This window comes from Poeciliopsis prolifica, unplaced genomic scaffold, assembly GCF_027474105.1.
Source record: "Poeciliopsis prolifica strain line A6 unplaced genomic scaffold, Auburn_PproV2 SCAFFOLD015, whole genome shotgun sequence".
NCBI classification, from domain to species: domain Eukaryota; kingdom Metazoa; phylum Chordata; class Actinopteri; order Cyprinodontiformes; family Poeciliidae; genus Poeciliopsis; species Poeciliopsis prolifica.
In genome coordinates, this window is record NW_026562390.1 from 11,351,636 (window position 1) to 11,369,294 (window position 17,659).

General features: G+C 39.5%; 1 protein-coding gene across 4 annotated transcripts in view; it reads left to right on the forward strand.

The window, feature by feature from the left end:
- The first annotated feature begins 2,246 nt into the window (after nucleotides 1-2,246).
- sema4d (sema domain, immunoglobulin domain (Ig), transmembrane domain (TM) and short cytoplasmic domain, (semaphorin) 4D) overlaps nucleotides 2,247-17,659 on the forward strand; it is a 39,899-nt gene continuing 24,486 nt past the window's right edge. For 2 of the 4 annotated variants that reach the window (XM_055040360.1, XM_055040357.1), the window contains exons 1-2: nucleotides 2,247-2,368; nucleotides 10,434-10,547. In XM_055040360.1, coding sequence (XP_054896335.1) covers nucleotides 10,510-10,547 — 38 coding nt within the window. In that variant the 5' untranslated portion in view covers nucleotides 2,247-2,368; nucleotides 10,434-10,509. Of the gene's footprint in view, nucleotides 2,369-7,030; nucleotides 7,296-10,433; nucleotides 10,548-15,279; nucleotides 15,338-17,659 lie in introns of those variants that run through there. The other 2 variants (XM_055040359.1, XM_055040358.1) reach the window with 2 other exon arrangements.

Here is a 17,659-nt window from a genome sequence, read left to right on the forward strand (position 1 = left end):
TATAAGGAAGTGAGCTGGCAGCTTTAGAAAGCCCCAGAGATCTAAATTCCCCGCTTCTCTAATGAAAAAGCATTTATACTCCTTGATCTTTTTCACTTCTTTACGTCAAAGTTACAAACTTTATTTATCCTTTTTAGGTTTAATGTGTTCATGTTGGTGAAGCAGAAGGGAAATGTTGCATGGGGTCGAAGATGCTTTCACACGGGAAATAATAAAATGTGTGATATGTGTTTGCATTCATCCCCCTTTACTCTGTCAACCTAATAAAACTAGTCAACAATGTTTAAACAACACCAGACATGCTCAGCCAATCATCCTGAAGTGAGAGTATGACACAATCGCAAACCTACCAAAGCACAACTGTCTATCTGTGGTGACACGCTGGACCATGAGAGCCATAATAAATCAACCAAAGTGGTACCTGGAGGAGCCGCAGAGATCAGCTCCACTCAATTGAGAAGAAAATGAACATTTCAGGCTTGTATGCAAAAAAGAAACATTTTTTAGGGGAATACGAGAGTTCCACAGTAATTTTGCTCATTTTTACTCTCCTTTATCTGTTCTCATGATGCTCTACACATAAACCACAATCCAAGTGATACTGATATGACATAAACATAAAATAACAAATGAAGTTGATATTTTGGTCATGTATTTACAAAACAAAGAGAACATTTTGAGCTAAGGCCTGATATTACTAATGCATTAATCTCAATATTGCTCTTATTACAGTACTGCATTTTATCTGAATAAAAGAACACTGCCATCATGCTTTTTTTCTAAAGCCAACGCTGATGTCAATATTGCCAATAATGTCGATAATTAAGGTAGCTTTGTCTTTAACTGGTGAATTTATTTATTCATTTGGCATTTTTAAACTAACTACATGTTCATGTATTTAGTTTAAAACTACACTAACATGGAGCGTATGTTAGTGTAGCATGCTACCTCTGCTGATTTGAGCAGGCAGAGGTAGCATGCCTCTTACTTCGTACTTACTCTGTGGTACCAGAGAGCCGATGGCGTAGAAATTTCAGGTAATTCCATCCTATTCTCAGATCTGTTGTAGATCTGTTGTACATTTAATACAAGTGTGAGATAAACTCTACAGTATGCGCAATAATACTGGTTAGAACTTGCAGCTTGTACAGTTCAGTTGACTGAAGATTTACTTCTAATCCAGCGATTTTAAGTGTTTAAGCAACAGGCAGCTGGACTTCTTTTTTGTCTGAGATGTTTCCAGTGACATTCAAAATGTTTCTTCACTTCAGATCTTGTGTAAGGAATCCAGGTGTCACAAACCTCTGATTGGGTAATCACACAATTTGACCCCTGTTCACCTTTCTCCATCCTGTTAGGTGTTTGCATCATTACTTGTGAGATGTTTGCTAATGAGACTTCAGCGTTTCAGTTTCATGTTTCAAGGTGTGAATGGTTGTGAAACCACCTGAGGAGAAGAATAGGAGTTTCATTCAAGATAATTGAAATAACCGGAGGACACATATTTGTTTGTTTTCTTTTTTTTTTGTGTGTGTGTGTTTAGTTTTACAAAAATGACATCCATCAAACCATCTTCTTTTTGTTTCTTCTTTCAAACATTTAAAACAGTTATGTCCTGGAAGACTGGAGACTTTACCAGGGACTTGTGTCCTATTGACAATCCCTATGGGGTTTGGTAGCTGCTGCTCTAGTGGCAGGATGTTCTGGTGTGACCTGCTTCTCTTGGGTGCGGGTCAATTTGTACTCATCAGGTGCAATTGCTAATATTAAGTGAATTGCTGATTCATTTAAGGTGAGATTTTTATTCCAGTACAATTACGTTTATCAGCAGTAGTTTTGGCTTGTTGTCTTTTTAGTGACGGGCTTGATGCTGTTGGCACACTTGACATGCAGCAATAAGGTCCTCCAATCCTCACAGCCCTAAGACATCCTGCTTTTTCTCCCAATGATGGCGAGAGAGTTTAATTCGATATTTTTGGAGCAGTTTTTACAGTTATGACAGCGATTATGTTTTTAGAGGTAGTTTTCACAGTGAAACGTTTTCAATCCAAGTCAAACAATGTCAGTATTTTGTATGCACAATCCAGGGTAATGTTTAAGTGAAGTGCATTTTTTGTTTGTTTCCCAGCAGCAGCAGCAGCAGCGTCACACCATCGCCTCCTGCTCCCTCTCTCCCCCCGCCCCCACCCGGCCTGTCGCTATCTCAGCCAGGAGAGTTTTGAATTCAGTCTGTGGTCCCAGACGCCGCCGCCGCTGCCATGCTGCAGAGCTGAGAGACAGAGACGAACCAAAGTTTGATTTTACCCAAGCTGCTGCCGCATTTTATCTTTATAAAAATAAAAAAGAGAGAGAGGACGCCTTCCACACGGTAAGTACCCGTTTCTTATACCGTTCCGAAGAAGCTTCAGCTCCGTGGTTTGGGAAAGTATCAGGGGTTTCCTTCAAAAGTTGCTCGTTTACGGCACCGCATCGCGCCGCCGCGGAGTTCTCGGCTGCACTTGTTCCACTCTCGCGCAAACTTCCAAAAGAGGCTCAAACAGAGGGCAAAAAAATGAAATAAACAGCACTTTACTCATTTATATTATGTTTCTTGTTCTGCGTAAACTTTCACCACTAATTTCCCTAGTTTAAAAAAAACAAAACACAATCATTTGTAGCGAAAATAATACGTCAAGAGAGCGCCTTTTGTGGTCACTCTCCTCGAAACGCAAATAAGGTCAAAGTAAAAGAGCCATTTAAAGATTAAACCTCTCCTCCACCTTTAAAATGCCACTCTGCCACCCAGAGGTCATTCAGGGGTTCTTACCCTTGGCATGCATAAATCAAGGGTGCTCTTTCATTGCAATAACAAAAGCCCATTTACTGACAGCGCTGAAGCCCAGCCACATAACCACAGTTTATTTGAGGGGCTCGGATGGCGTCTCGGATACCATCACGTAAAGAAATGCATGAAAAGCACACTGTTGTGTCTCAGTCTGCTTATTTCCAGCTTTCAAACTGCATCTCAGAACAACTGGAGCATGTTTGTCTCACCTGGACGCTGATCTGGTCTGAGTGGTGACAGTTTATAGAGCTGCTTTCAGTCTCATCTCTTCCTCTTTGATTTGGTTGGTGTGTGACGGTGTGTGACATTATATTTATTCTTTCTGCTTCCTTTTTGACAGTGAAACACAAGCTGTCATAATGGCTTTGCCTTAATTCTGTTTTGATTGTAAAATGAAGCATATTATTACAGAAACTATGTTGATTGATTTGTCTTGACCAGGCTTTCTTTGCCATCTGATGTCCCGATTCAAATTATGGCTGACTCAGTTTTATTCCTTCATCAGGATGATAACTAGTAAGAGAGAATTATTGTGGTTAAAGGCAGTAGGTGTAAATGTGGTAGAAATTCTGATTATCCTCAGAAAATGTGTACTAGATATTTGGTTTCTTTGTTTGATATGTCAAAATGGTGAACGTTATTAGGACTAGATGCATTTAAATGCAATGATTCATTTATTGAGATTCAAGTATTGTTCTTATTAGAATGCACGTCTTTCATTTAGTCTTTCATTTTTATGCCTTTGTATTTTTCTGCAAAATGCTAGGAATATTAGGAAATGAGTTTATCACAAGTAATGATTTCACGATAGGGTCAATAACTTTCTCACATTGGGCTAACTTGGCATGAATAATTTATTTACCCTTAATAAATGGAATATTTGGAAAACAGTTTTATACCAGTCAAATGATCTTTGCCAGAAACATTGTGTGTGTGACAAACATGCAACTTGGGGTGTCTAAAACTTTTTACCAGACACTTCAACTGTTTTATGACTACGACTATGTAATGTGCAGATTTGATCCTGACTACGACTATGTAATGTGCTTTAAAGCTCCTCTCTAGAGCTTTAAAGCACCTCCTGTATTGTACAGTACTGGTTTAGTTTACATTTGAACATGACAGATATGATGATTTTCTTCTAAATCTTTGTTCCCCCATGTTTGTTGTTGGTGCCGTTTATTGCCCCGCCTCGCTGTCATCTTCACTCATGGTTTCACCAGAATCCATCGGCGCTGACATGCCCCCCCCTTTTGAGCTAAATAACTAATTCTTCTGCCTCATTGGCCTTGATTCCACAGGTCCTCAGCTGGGTCACGTCAGACGTAGGGGCAGAAACCTGGATCTTGTCAATCTGACGGGCTGGCTGGCAGTTGAGCGAGCCAGAGTCGTGTCAGACGGACCCTAAGGCAGGGAGTGGCGGACAGGGGGCTTAGGGGCGGGGGGGTTCGAAGAGCCAGCCAGAACAGGATATTGCTGTGTGATCATTCACCAGCAGCAGACAAATCATTAAACCCTGGGCTGCATGCCGATGAGCGGTTCAGGCATTTCTGTCTGTCACTTAAACTTCCCCCTCAGGCTAGAGTTTATGTTGTAAGCTTCTTGCTGTTTTGGCAGGTTTCAGAGTTTCTGTTATGATGATAGCCAGTTGTGTATAGATTTTGTTGGTTAAGCAGATTTTAATCATTTAGAGTTGTAAACAACTCATTTTTTTCCTCTCAGACCATTGCTTTCATATATACAAGAAGTGCTTAGTGTAACTGAATTTGGCACTGAACTGTCACTTGACCTGTTTTTTTAAATGGGTAGATTCATTGCACATGAAAAATTTTATTTTAATGCATTTCTTCTCGATTTGCTTGAATACTGTTGGAGAAAAGCTAAGTATAGATAGAAGCATATTAAACCCATAAAATTCACGTGTATGGAATTAACTCAGAACAGTCTGCATGAAATCACACATATGTGACCCATCGCCATAGCTCTCATTTAATCAGTAATCAATTTGAAATGAATACAGTTTGCAGGCTATCTCACTGAATGCCTTCTTTTAGATCTGAACTTTGTGCAAAAATGCCTTCTTTGTTGTTGTTTTTTCTTGTTATTTTCTTGTTATCCAAGCATTTATTTGCTTGGATGCCTGCTTTAAATCTCAGGCCAAGCTCTGGCTGTTTGTCAGATTTTCACTCTTTTTACAAACTGGGTGCATTAAAATCTGCCCTGACTGGAGAAGATCCAGCTCAAGTTGAGAACACATACCGCGTTCAGGTTCCAAATGCAATTTGCCAATCTAAAAAGGCCTTTTGCATGCAAACCTCTCTGCATGCCAGCTCTGAGAGATTTTTGGACCCCTAATGGGTTTGATGGTGAACACTATTCATGCATGCCACATGCATTTCTTTGAGTTGTTTTCCAGTCGCAGGACTGGGTGAATTGCCTGTAAATCACCTGATCTTCATCGGCTGTTGTAGCCATCAGTTTAGAAGGTACCGTCTGTGACGGAGATGCATAGAACAGGCTGTAACCTGACAGATGAAAGAGCTCATATTCACAGTAATGTTTTTTTCTTTTAAATGTCAGGTTAAGGAAAAAAAAAAGGGGAGAGTTTGATTGTCTTGATCCTGGAGCCCTCCAGGATCAAGACAATGTCAGCCAGTGGTGCTTTGATGTGAAAAACGTGCTAGATTTCAGACTTTTTGGGCAACCCCCCACCTCCATTTCAAAGCCACAGACCTCCCCCTGCCACACCCATTTACTGTACCCCAGCACCCTCAGGCTGGATTAATCTCACACTGGCAAAGACAGCAGCATCTGGCTGCATATCAGCTGCAGACATGTGGCATGTGAAGGCACTTTGAGTTAACTGGCAAGACATAGCGCATTCCAAAGATATCTCAGCAAAACTGCCTCACAATTTAGTGTGGGTTTTAAAAAGAAGGTAAATGCTGGATGTTTAGCTTTGTTGGTCGTTTGATACTAAATGAAAGAACATTACTTGCTTATCATTATTAAGAGAAAGTTAAATGACTCATGGTTTTTCAAAACGTCTTGCTCTCATCAACTTTCTTGTCCCTGCTGAAGCTGTCACTACTATGTTTTACCTTGGAAAGAGCGAGTACAGTAAGATGTGCGTCTAGGCAAAGAAATCACTTACATCCATGATGAAATAAAATGAGCTCAATTTCCATTTCCATCTACAAAAAACTGGATGACAAAAGTCTTCAGTCTGGTGTATTGGTCTCATTTAGCCTCCCCCCGAACTCCTGCTCCTAAATATATATATATTTATATCTTGGCACAGTAATACTTGACAGTGGTCTTAAAACAACATTGCTTTTATCTCAATTTATCATCCAGGATGTGCGTCATACCGCAGTAAAAGTGAAGAAAGAGCATTCCTCTGCTTTCATTGACCCAAACCAGTGTGCAAATTGCTGGAATATGCATGCAGTAATCAGATTACTGAAAACTCCAGGAAATTTGTGAACATTCCCAAGATGTTAGACTGCGCAGCTTTAGAGTGATACTGCTGAGAGCGCAGTAAGCTCCCCGATCTGTTGCTGCAGGGCCGCTGACAGCTTACTTGGATGTTTTGAAAAGGTTCCCAGTGTTGTGCTGCTGAGAGCAGAGAGCTGGAAGGGAATGGATGGGGAGGTGGGGAGCACAGTCTACATACAGTACATTCTGTTGTTATTGGAGCGCGTCGTTATCACAGCTAACCAGCGGAGGTGTTTTCCTGTTGGACTTTTCTGTTAAAATGTTTGAAGGTGATTTGCATAGGGGGAATGTTGGGGAAACGCATTTCTAGTTTTTTTTTCTTTATTTTCCTGTTGATGTTGCTAGTTGAATTTGCACATAAGGAAGATGGTATGCGCATCACAAAACTGTTGCCTGTGGATGCAGAGAGCCTTTGCAGTTACCATTTTCATGTGTAGTAAAGGGTTGCAAAGGTTTAGCAAGCGAAAGCACTGCCTCAACCTGCTGTTTCTTTTCACTCTGTTGTAGGAGAGACCAATCTGTCCCCTCAACAATGACCACACTCCCACAGACACGAGATCCTAACCTCAGCCCCCTCCCCCTCCTCCTTCTTGCCCCGGTACCCCAATTTCCCCCTCCCCCTCCTCCTCGCCAATTGTGCGCCTTTCCAGAGGCGTGATCCGTGTGCCGTCGCTCTCCAATGCCGAGCAGTGTCATGGGGATCGGAAAGCTTTCCTTGCTTCTGTCACACTCTCAGGTGGCACGCGCTTAAATAAAATGCATTTGGAAGGCATATAGTATCTCTCGGCCATATGTAGCATCGTGGATTTATGACGCTGAAGGCAGATAGAGATGAGGGAGTGTTAGGGGGAGAACCTGAGAGAAGATTTACCAACAACTAAAGGGAGAAGGTGCTCATATGTTTTGATATTTTTTTTGTGCAAGCCAAGAGCTGGTTTTCCTCATTTTGCAAGATGTTTTCACTGACCAAATGGTAAGATTCACCTCAAGCACATGCCTTGTCGACACGGTTGAACATTATGACTGACGGCAGTGTTGACACCTTTTTTTCTCCTGCAGAATATGGATGGATGCCGTGGCTTTTAGATTTGCTTTGTGCAGTGTGGGATCTGCGCAGGATGGTGCATGCTATTTTTATCCAAATCTCATATGAGAAGTGAATAATTTAGTGTTAGGTTGCAGGTTTTTGGAAGGCAGCGATGGAAAGTGCACAGTGGTGCTTTTCAGAGGAAAGGTACAGAAAGTCAAAGCCCCGGTGATTTTTCTCTTTGTATAGCTAAATTTTTTTTAACATGCTTTGTTCTAGAGGAGGAAGTCCGACAATCATCTTCCGTTCCACAAGTTGCTGCTGTCAACCTGGATACCGAGGGACTTGTTTTTGTGCGCGGGGTGCAGGTAGAGAAGCAGTGGTTTCCCCTGTGCGTCTCAGCAGCACGCACAGGGGAAACCACTTTTTCTAGTGTTCACAAGAGCTTGTTTATTCTTTTTACCACATTAAGTTTTCTGCAGCTTCACGTGTGCTGCATTCAGTATTCAAGTTTTTCTTGCATGCAGCATTGAATTTTTCCAGCATAAAAACGAGACATGCTTTTATTATTGCCACAATTATTGTGGCAATTGTCGGTTAAAAAAAAATCTGCATCTTGTTAATCTAGATTTGTTGTATTAGTTTATTGTTTTGTGCTTTGAGATACTTCTGATTCCTGCATCTTTCCTTATTAATTACATTTCCGTTGTTGCTGAATTGCCAGAGGAAATTACCTCTAAATTGATTGCTGTAATTACTTGGAAATGCACAGCTAATGCTTGACAATCCTGAAGATGGATGAGCTAATGAGCAAAAAAAAAAAAGAGAAGAATTATTGACAAATGCTTTTAAGCTGTGCATTTTAGTCAAGTAGGTAGGAATTGTGAGAGTGAAATGCATACCCTGAAGACAAATACTGGCTGCTGCTGCTTGACCCGTCTGGCTTTGGGTGGGGTCGAGACCCTGCTTTCACATGTCTGGTCACCTCATCTTATCTGAGCTTGGTTGTGAATTGCTATTTAAAATTTATCAGCTTAAGTCCCTAAATCCTGCACTGGCTGGTCAGTCTGTCAACACATTGCGTCGTCTAATCTATTAAATCTATGTGCGACTGCTGTAAGCTTTTAAAGGCAGATAAAATCAGGAGCTAATAGCAGGTTTGGAGTTTGTACATATTCCAGTTAGGCAGGGTAAGATCAGCCAGTTAAATATGATAGAAAATAGAAATTCCTTCATATAAGGGAATCTCTAAATAGAGGTTATTGACTAGTGGTAATTGAACTCTCAGAATCCTGAAAAGCAATCCACATCTGTAGCTATAGACTATGCAAAGTCTTCTTGCCAGCCGGTGGATTTCTTGCTCTATTTGTGGAAGCTAGCTGGCTGGTGGGCTGCTCCAGTAACTATGGTGACGGTGTCCCCAGTAAGCCTCGGAGCAACCCCCGGCTTTTGCACGTCTGATTTGTGAAAGAAGTGATGCATGTCTGCAAAGTGGAGACTCGGACAGTGACCTTTTCCTTCTGTTTTCTTTCTCGTACTGTCGTCTCCACACTCCGCCCCCCTTACATGCACACGCACAGACAAATACACACGTAGTTAAACAATCCTCCAGCCACTGAAAGTAAAATAACCTCAGTGTATTAGCAGATTCCTTTAAGAAAATTCAGTGAATCTGCCACTGAATATTGTGATTTAGTTAACCATTTTCCAGATCCTCTTCATTCTTTTCCATCATATAACAAAAATATAAGCTTAGTATGGGAACTAAAGGTAATTGGAGACCATCCAGCTGCCCATATACATTGTTGTCATGCACAATATGAATGTATTGAACTTGAAATATGATGCCCTACCAAATATACAATTGTGATTGCGATTACAGCCCTAACAACTGCGAAATCCTCCTTGTTATTGAGCAGAGATAAAAAAATAATCTCCTATTGTTATGTTAAACAAGTCAGTAATTTACTATAGCGTTGAGGAGATTCCCACATGTGAACAATTAAATACAAGGTGCGATGCCATACAATTGGAGAGAGTGATGCAGTTCTGCATTGAAGCAAAGGCATAAGGATTCCTAAGGCAACGTTTTGATTCGTCTTTATCTTGTTTTCTGATTAGCACAGTTAAAATAAACATTTCTAAATCCAGCAAGTTCTGTGACAGATGGGTTGAAAGTTCAGAAGGATAAAATCCAGATCCTTTGCTGTTCTCTATTAAGCCTTTCTGTTATCTCATAATGTCCCACTTTCTTTTGCAGAAAATGTCTGCAAAAAATATGAATATTTTTTTTTTTTCAAAAACTACTTTGATTTTCTTCAAAATTCAAATATTTTTAAATGTGTCTTAAAGGAGTCAAGTCTTTATCACCCAGTACAGACTTCCACAGTAAACTGTTTTAAAAGTACAAACTAATCACTCAGCTATTGTACTTTCAGGAAAAGAGATCTGCATGTTTAGGTGCCAACTAACCAATCAGGCAAAAAAATAGGTAAATGTGTGAATCCTGATCGTTCGCCATTTTGTCTTCTTGCATCACCAGTTATTAATGTTACTGCTAAGAGCTAACATGAAGATTACCAATCCAGTATTTGAATGGTATAATAAATATTTTTTAAGCTATAACATTTATTGTCTATAAGCTCAAAGGCAATTGATCTGCATCTGTATTTCTTTGTTTTGAACACATTTCTGGAACAGAAAAAATGTTTTCTTTTGAAAAATCTGATTTTGGGAATTATTTTTCTTGTCTCTTGAACTAAAAAAATTTATATTTTTTTGCTTCTTGGAGTTTTTTGTTCTGCACATAGATGGGTTTTAGTCGTATCATATTATTTAAAGTATCGGGCTGACTTTGCATTGGCTAACATCCATTTTTAGATAACTCAAAAAGAGTTATCTAAAATCTTAATTAGAGCATCCTTACTTATAACCCAGGATCAAATTTTGTGATTTATATACGAGGCATATTTAGCAGTTTTCGTCTCATGATTGGGGTTTTGATGCGATAGAGATTTCTAACTATTTAATCTTATTTGTATGTAATATTTCATAGTGTAATCTAAACGTTTATCTGTTTTACAGATCTCGGTTGCTGTGTCGGTGCTGAGCCTCACTCACCTGTTTCCAACTGTGTGAAGAAAAGTGCAAAGAAGATTTAATGAATCAGTATTCACTAGCCGACGCTATGACCGACAAGTAAGTTTGTCTCTTCCACGAAGATTTTGAATCTTATACCGTTTGTTTTTCTTCTTTTTTTTAACTGGATGCTTGTTTGAATATAAAGGATGAGGAGGATACAGTCTGTGGTTTCTCTTCTCATTGTTTCCCCATGTTGAATGTGAAGCAGGGTTTGCTTTGCACAGAGAGAAGTGTGTTGTTGTGGTGGGGGGCTGGTATAAAGACAGTCTTGTGTTGCCCCTGAAGACATATGACATTTGCATCAGGGCTGATTTGCATTCCTGCTCACTGTGTTGATATGTTGCTGCCACGTTTAGCTGCTCTTTATTTTCTTGACAAAATAACAAGAACACTGGGTTTTGAGGCTTTTCTATCCCATCTCTTCCTCCTAAAACTTTTCTGTATTCTTTCTTTTTGTGGCTCACTTCTTTTGGATCAAATCTCTTTCTGCTCTCTGTCTCCTTTTTTTTGTGTTTCTTTTGTAAGCTCTGCCTCTTTGTATCTCAGTCCTGTGTTCCTGACTTTGGCCTGTAGACCAAGAAGAATTGGAGTGCAGTAAGCAAAATAATCTGACGTCAGCATTCATAATAAGCGGAATAAGTGGTGCAGGACGGTCAGCTCAAAGGGGTGAATCCAAGCAAAACAAAGACTTTTGCTTTTCCCAGTTAGGCGAAATAACAGTTTTGGTGTTTGCAGAAGGTTTGAGTCATTAGTACATATTGCTTTACTTAAGAATAGGTTAGAAGTCAGTATTTGAGTGCACTTACCCACCGTCCATCATCTACCAACTTATTGCTGATGCACCTGTTCACCCCTTTGAGAGTGGAAAGATAAAAAGGGCGCTGGGTTAGTTAGTCGGCTTTTCTATGAAATAAGCCTCAGGGTGCCTTCTTTGCATCCAATTATGTCAGCATAAGATACACCACGTCTCTTTGAGTAGAAGAATGCAACATCTCCCCACAGGGGGATTAATCCTGAAAATTAAAAAAAAAAAACTATGCCTCTTAAGCCATTCTTTTCATGTGTTCATACTCAGGAATATTTATTAATTTCTTCTAACGCAGCACAACAAAGAAAAAAATCTTTGCAGAGAGTGTAATTTTAAAACCAAATGCATAAAATTGATGCAATTATGGGATCCGTGATGCTTTTTAAGTAAGAGATGACAATGTTGACAACTTTCTTTGCTGGATCAAAAGTATCCAAGCAACCAAAAGATGGTGCCTCTTGTGGAGGGAGTGTTGTTATTGTGTGCTAGAAGGATTGTTTGAGTGAGGAGAATGATAAATGTTGTGCTAAAAGGAAGCAAGGGGAAAAGTTGGAGGACGCTGCCCCCCAACAGCGACCGAGAACAAAGCCCCCCTCAACGTGGGACTACTCAGGATTTGTACAAAGGCAGAAGAAGATTGCTACTTATTTTCTCTTCAACACACACTCGCATGACCCTCGGCCTTTCTTTCTCCCTCTGCCTCAGTCATCAGCAAACATTTACACTTTGTGGAATATCAGCGGACGTTCCATGAGAAATGTAAATTCCACTTGGTATTCCCAGATGCAAGCTAACACGTGGACATGTCTAACGAGTGGAATCGTGCTTCTTTAATGATTTTTTTTTTGTCTCGTTAGACTCCTACAGACTTTCTATGGGAGGATAAAGCAGGAAATGAGTGTGTGACCACTCGTCCTAAATTTGGATTAGCTGGAAATAACTTATTTGTCCTTTGTTGTTGCTTTTTTAAAACAAGATTTACACATAGGATTATAGAAGTATTTAATTTTGGAAGATTCATACTTTTTATAGTAAAGCATAAAACTGCCTTGTTAATGTTATTTCCAATTTTTCTCAGGAGAGCAACCATAGAATTAAAGTTACAATGAATAAAATTCAATGCTACATAAATCTAAAAACTATGCCATCATGTTTTGTTTAAATATATTTAAAACTTTTTCACAATGGAGAATTCTTTGACTGCTTTTCTGTTTATATATTCCTTTCCTTTGTGTGCTGGCAGACTTTTGTATCAAAGCTTGTTTGTTTTTTGTCTTCTGCTCTTTGAGTCTCACTTCCCTCGTCCACCTGTGCTGGTGTTTACTGACGGCCTTGTCAGAGACTTGGGATGTTTATAGTTCCACAGCAAGAAAGGCTGTTCAGGGTGTGCGTTTCTCTGAGAGGGCTAAAATAACAAACTGTCATAGAGATATGGGAGCACTTCCCAGCTGCCTACTCTGTTTAATATGTCTGCTTTGCCTTTCTGCATCAGTCAAGGTCCTCTGTGTGTTGAGTTCACATCGGTGTCAGTACAACGTAAACCAATTGGGGCTTTTTAGCGGCGCAAACCTCTATAAAGCTCAGTTTTTCTTGTGAACACACAGCTTTCAATCTACTTTAAAAATCCTCAAATAAAGTCGTGTACTGCATTGAAGTGTTTAGTTTGCACTTCCACTCTGTTAGGGTCCTGAAGTGCAACCGCAGCCACCGTTGTTCTGGTTTGAGAAGTTTTCAAAAGACCTTCTTTTCCCGGCTGTCATTCATATCCACTCATCAATTAAAAACTATACACTTGTGACATCTCCGTTTCCGCTGTGTCACCCCTGTGGACCGCCGTGTCACCAAGGGCGGCGTTTGCCGGGCGCTGCTCGTCTCGCACCCGCACTTGTTGCCCCTCCATAGCACATCCTGAATTGAGACGTGTGAAGGCGTGGTGTCATTAGGATTCGTGGCTGCATTGTAAAAACTTGAGATCAGCTGTCACACGGTTTTGTGGGAGCCAGGGAAATCTAGTTCAAAGTGCTTCCTGAAGATGTCGAGGGGGATGCACTCTTTGACCTAAGGCTCATCAATCTTATACATCTGTCAGCTTCTCCTACTGCTCTGTAGATGCTGTCCGGAGATGTTATGTGATGATTGTGTATATTGTATATTTGTGCTTGTTGTAAACATGTTTCTATTGGTGCTTGCATGATTATGTGAACGAAGGGTGAGTTAACATAGAGAGCTGGTAAAGTCTCATTGATGCTGAACTCCACTGAGATAGTTTTGAAGTTTCTATATTAATAAGATTCTCATAAAAATGAAAGGAGAATGTTTTATTTTTTCCCACGTTTTGTGTCCAATTGAAGTTTCCAACTGGATTGTCAAATCTGACTTTTTAAAAATTGACTGAAAACTCACCAGCTCCGAGTCTGAAATCAGATTTGGCAGCATTGCTGAAAGTTTTAGCAGCTGCAATAATAATTTTTTATTTGAGCATATCTTTCTTTCTTTCAAATACTATGTTCTATCGTGTTTTTATCAATTTTATAGATTGACATACTTCGATGTATGTCGATCTGGCACAAGTTATTCTCATTGTCTGTTTATTGTTTGTCTTCCAGACAAACTGATGTCATTCCCAGCTTTAAGTTCAACCATCCATTGGAAGTGCAGTGCCACATATGTTATCATTTTTGTTTGAACTCCATATCTGCCCTAAGCAATGTTTCATTCTTAGTTAAACATAGGAAATGACTCTGAGTAAACAGTTTTGAACTGTAAACCTGGGAGCATATCCAGGTATTTAAAGATGGGGTCAGTAAAAATGCCACCGTTAGCAGGAGTTTTTTGTGATTTATCCCTGCTTAACATAATCTGATTATTGTTTTATGCACCAAAGTAGGAAAACTGTCTAATACAGATGATTCTGCATATTTGGGTTGATTCAGCTGACCTGATTTCAGTTGTGATGCTGTCGGCTCTTGTGACACGTTTTTGGTTAGGTTTGAATTGTCTTGGTAATCACAATACATGGTCTCACTGCAGGTTGATAAATGAATTGATTCTGTACACAGTCTTGGTGGAAAAAGTCCAGGCATTATTTTTTTCATGGAGGAGTGTGGGGAATGAAAGCTGATCAGCTGGAAGAATGTTTTCAGCTTTGGTGTAGGGGTTTTCATTTTGTTCAGGGAAGCAGTCTAAATGAGCAGACTGGAAACTGTTGTGAATAGAGGCCCAGCCATCTGTCACAATGGCAAGAGGATTTCTGAGGGCAAAAAAAAATATTGTTTCCATGCACACAAGTGTTGGTACCGTCGAGCTGACTGCGAATTCCTCTGGAAGCATTCAGTCCTTTAAATTTCACTAGTGATGCACAACACTTTGAAACGCCTTTGCAATCAGTTATTGCTTCATTGGCTTGAGATTGGTCATTTGTTCCCATGTTAGATCAGCATCTTCTGAGAACTTTTATGACTGGATCTGCAATATTTTTGGGAGTAACTGTTTGATATTCCTTAAAAGTGTTGTCCAAATCAAAAAGTGAAATAAATGCAAATTTGGCTGTGATAACAGCCTCAAAATTGAGGTGAGATGCCCCTTTGAGAGGACATTGCAGGCGCTTTTCAATTTTTTCAGAAAAAAAAAAATGTTTGAATCTAAAACCAGTACTGAATTAGACAACATTTCCTTGTATGTTTTTTTTTTCTTTAGCAAATTTTATAGTGTGAAAATGTAAACTTTCATCAACAGGAAATGTCCTTTTTCCATTATCTAAAGCACGATGTGTGAACTTAGGTAAACTTGACTAGTTTTGAAGGGGTATATATGTCAACATCTTAATGAAGCATCACATGGTGTTGGGTTAACTAATTGTTTTAACTGTGTCCTGACAAACTAACCACACACCTCTAACCTTCTTCCCCTTTTAGGCATGCGCACAGTGACACCATCACATAACTGTCTTGTCTGATCTGTGTGTCTTCTCGCCCTCCCTAGCCTGAGGATATTATAATTCTCTCAAGAGGAAGAGCGTCGCATCTTTTAGGAGCCACAGGTCAGAAACTATACTCCTCTACCTCCTCTCTTCCTCGCTCACTCCATGTTTGCTGTGCAGACCGATACTGAGCTGCTTTCAAGCCCGCAAGCTTAAAAACGAGTGTTGCTCACCCAACCCGCACTTGTACGTGTCGTGACGTTTTGCTTGTTTTCTTTTATTATTAACTTTTGCTGCATGAGCACACCTGGGCAACCTGACTGGGATTTGATTCTTTTTTCATTTTTTTTTTTTATCTTTGAGCTTTTCCACCAATAATTCCTGAAGCTACTCATTCTTGCTTTTGATTTTGTGTGTGTGTGTGTGTGTGTGTGTGTGTGTGTGTGTGTGTGTGTGTGTGTGTGTGTGTGTGTGTGTGTGTGTGTGTGTGTGTGTGTGTGTGTGTGTGTGTACCTGATGGTGTTTTTAATGAAAGGCTTTCTTGGGTGCCTTGCACTGGTGTTTTGGACTGCAAACATTGCTCTTTGGCTCTGCTTTTATTTTCCTGAGTGATTGCTCTACACAGCAATTACTCAGTCATAGTTTAGCAACTGTAACTCTAGAGCTCTGAAGCTTTTCTCCAAATGCCAAAGTGCTATGGATAAGGCTGTATGTAGTAAGAAAAAATAAGTTCATGTATTTATTATGTAGGCTTAAGAGCATATTTATAAATTCACTGCATGTACTTTCTTCACCCTCAAAGTAACTTTAAGTAACCTGATTATTGGACACAATGTAGATATAAATTGAAAACATGAAAAACAACACGCCATGGGTGAGGTTTCACTCTTTCAACGAAACAAGTCAGCAGGAGGTTGAAGACAGTTGTCATTGCATTGTGCTAAACAATCAATACAGGATGTTGCTCAGCTCCATTTGATCATGAAAGGAGACTTTAAACACATGTTGGATGTTTTTCTGTTGTGGAACAATTGAAGGTGTAACAGGATGCATGTTTCATCCAAAGGCATCAGTCTGCACTTCTGTTAGCTTTCAAACTGCTCACTGAAATGTAAAACAATCAATCATTTAAGAGTCATAAAAGGCTTTCGTGAAGACGAGAAACCTTTTTGTGATGCAACGGAGCTTCTGGAGAACATGAAATGCAAAAAAAACCAACAAAAAAAACACACCATCTTGTTTTGAAAAATCATACTTTGATGATTCATTTAATAAAAATACAGTTTATAAATAATGCTGCTAATACTAAGCAAATAACATATAGCCTTGAGAAAAAAAATATTTTGATGACAAAAAACAAAACCTGTCTATAAAAGTTATAAAGTGAAGCTTGACTAACTTTCCAGGAATACATGCAGTTACATAACTATGAAAATATTCTGAGAATGAACTTTTTTTCCTCCACAACTTTTTTTTTCTCTGGTGTTTCCCTCGGCATTTCATTGTGGTGCCTGCATAAGGTGTTTTTTTTTTTTGTTTTTTTTACTTGTGCAACCCACTTTTCCCTGCATTAGTTTAAGCTTAACCCAGTTGCCGGTAAATGATATAAAGCTGCATGGACTTCAGTTATAATAAACTCAGTGGTAAAATTTTATCAGTTTTGCTTTTTTATTGCAAATACAAATTTTTCTTAAGTGTGGCAGCTCACTGGAAATTCTTTTTAGTATTTCATTTTTATTTTTTAGGTTTTTTTTTTTTTACTTGACATGAAGAATTTTATTTGTTTCTAGCAACTGTGTACCCGGGACTTAAAATTAGGTTGACTGAAGCAGTGGCTTCTCTCATTAGGCAACGGTAGAGCTGATGTTGGAGACGTCATGTGACTCGCATCCAGCATGTTTGTAAATCTACTGCACTTTGAGCAGAACCTGCAAAAGAATTGATGCTTAGTGTTGACCAACCAGCTAATTTTGCCTGACTAATTATCAAAAAATGCTGCCTATTTTTGACTGTATAACTTTAAAAATTGTATTTTAGGTTGCACATATTATTTTGTGGATTGAATGAGCCAGAGGTTTTTCCTCAGCTTGTTTGCCACGTCTTAAAATGATCAAAGTAAAAGAGCTGTGAAGGTGCGTGTCTGTGGGCGGCTGGCCTCAGCCCTGCCTGCGTCTGTGCTTAGCCACAGTTCTGGTTTTGCTCTCGGCAGCAAACAGCTGTACATGTTGGAGAGACGTGTCAAAAGTAGAGAAGGCTGCACACCACAGTAGCTATTAAAGTATTCCAATCAGAACAGAGTTAAGTTTATGAAGCAGGAGAACAAATTGGAGATTTTACCCCTAAAAAAATGAAAACATAACAAATGAAAGAAAATATGGCAAATATCCTCCTACCTTAAGGGCATAAAAGAAAAATATTTGTACAAACTTCACTGTGCCTATT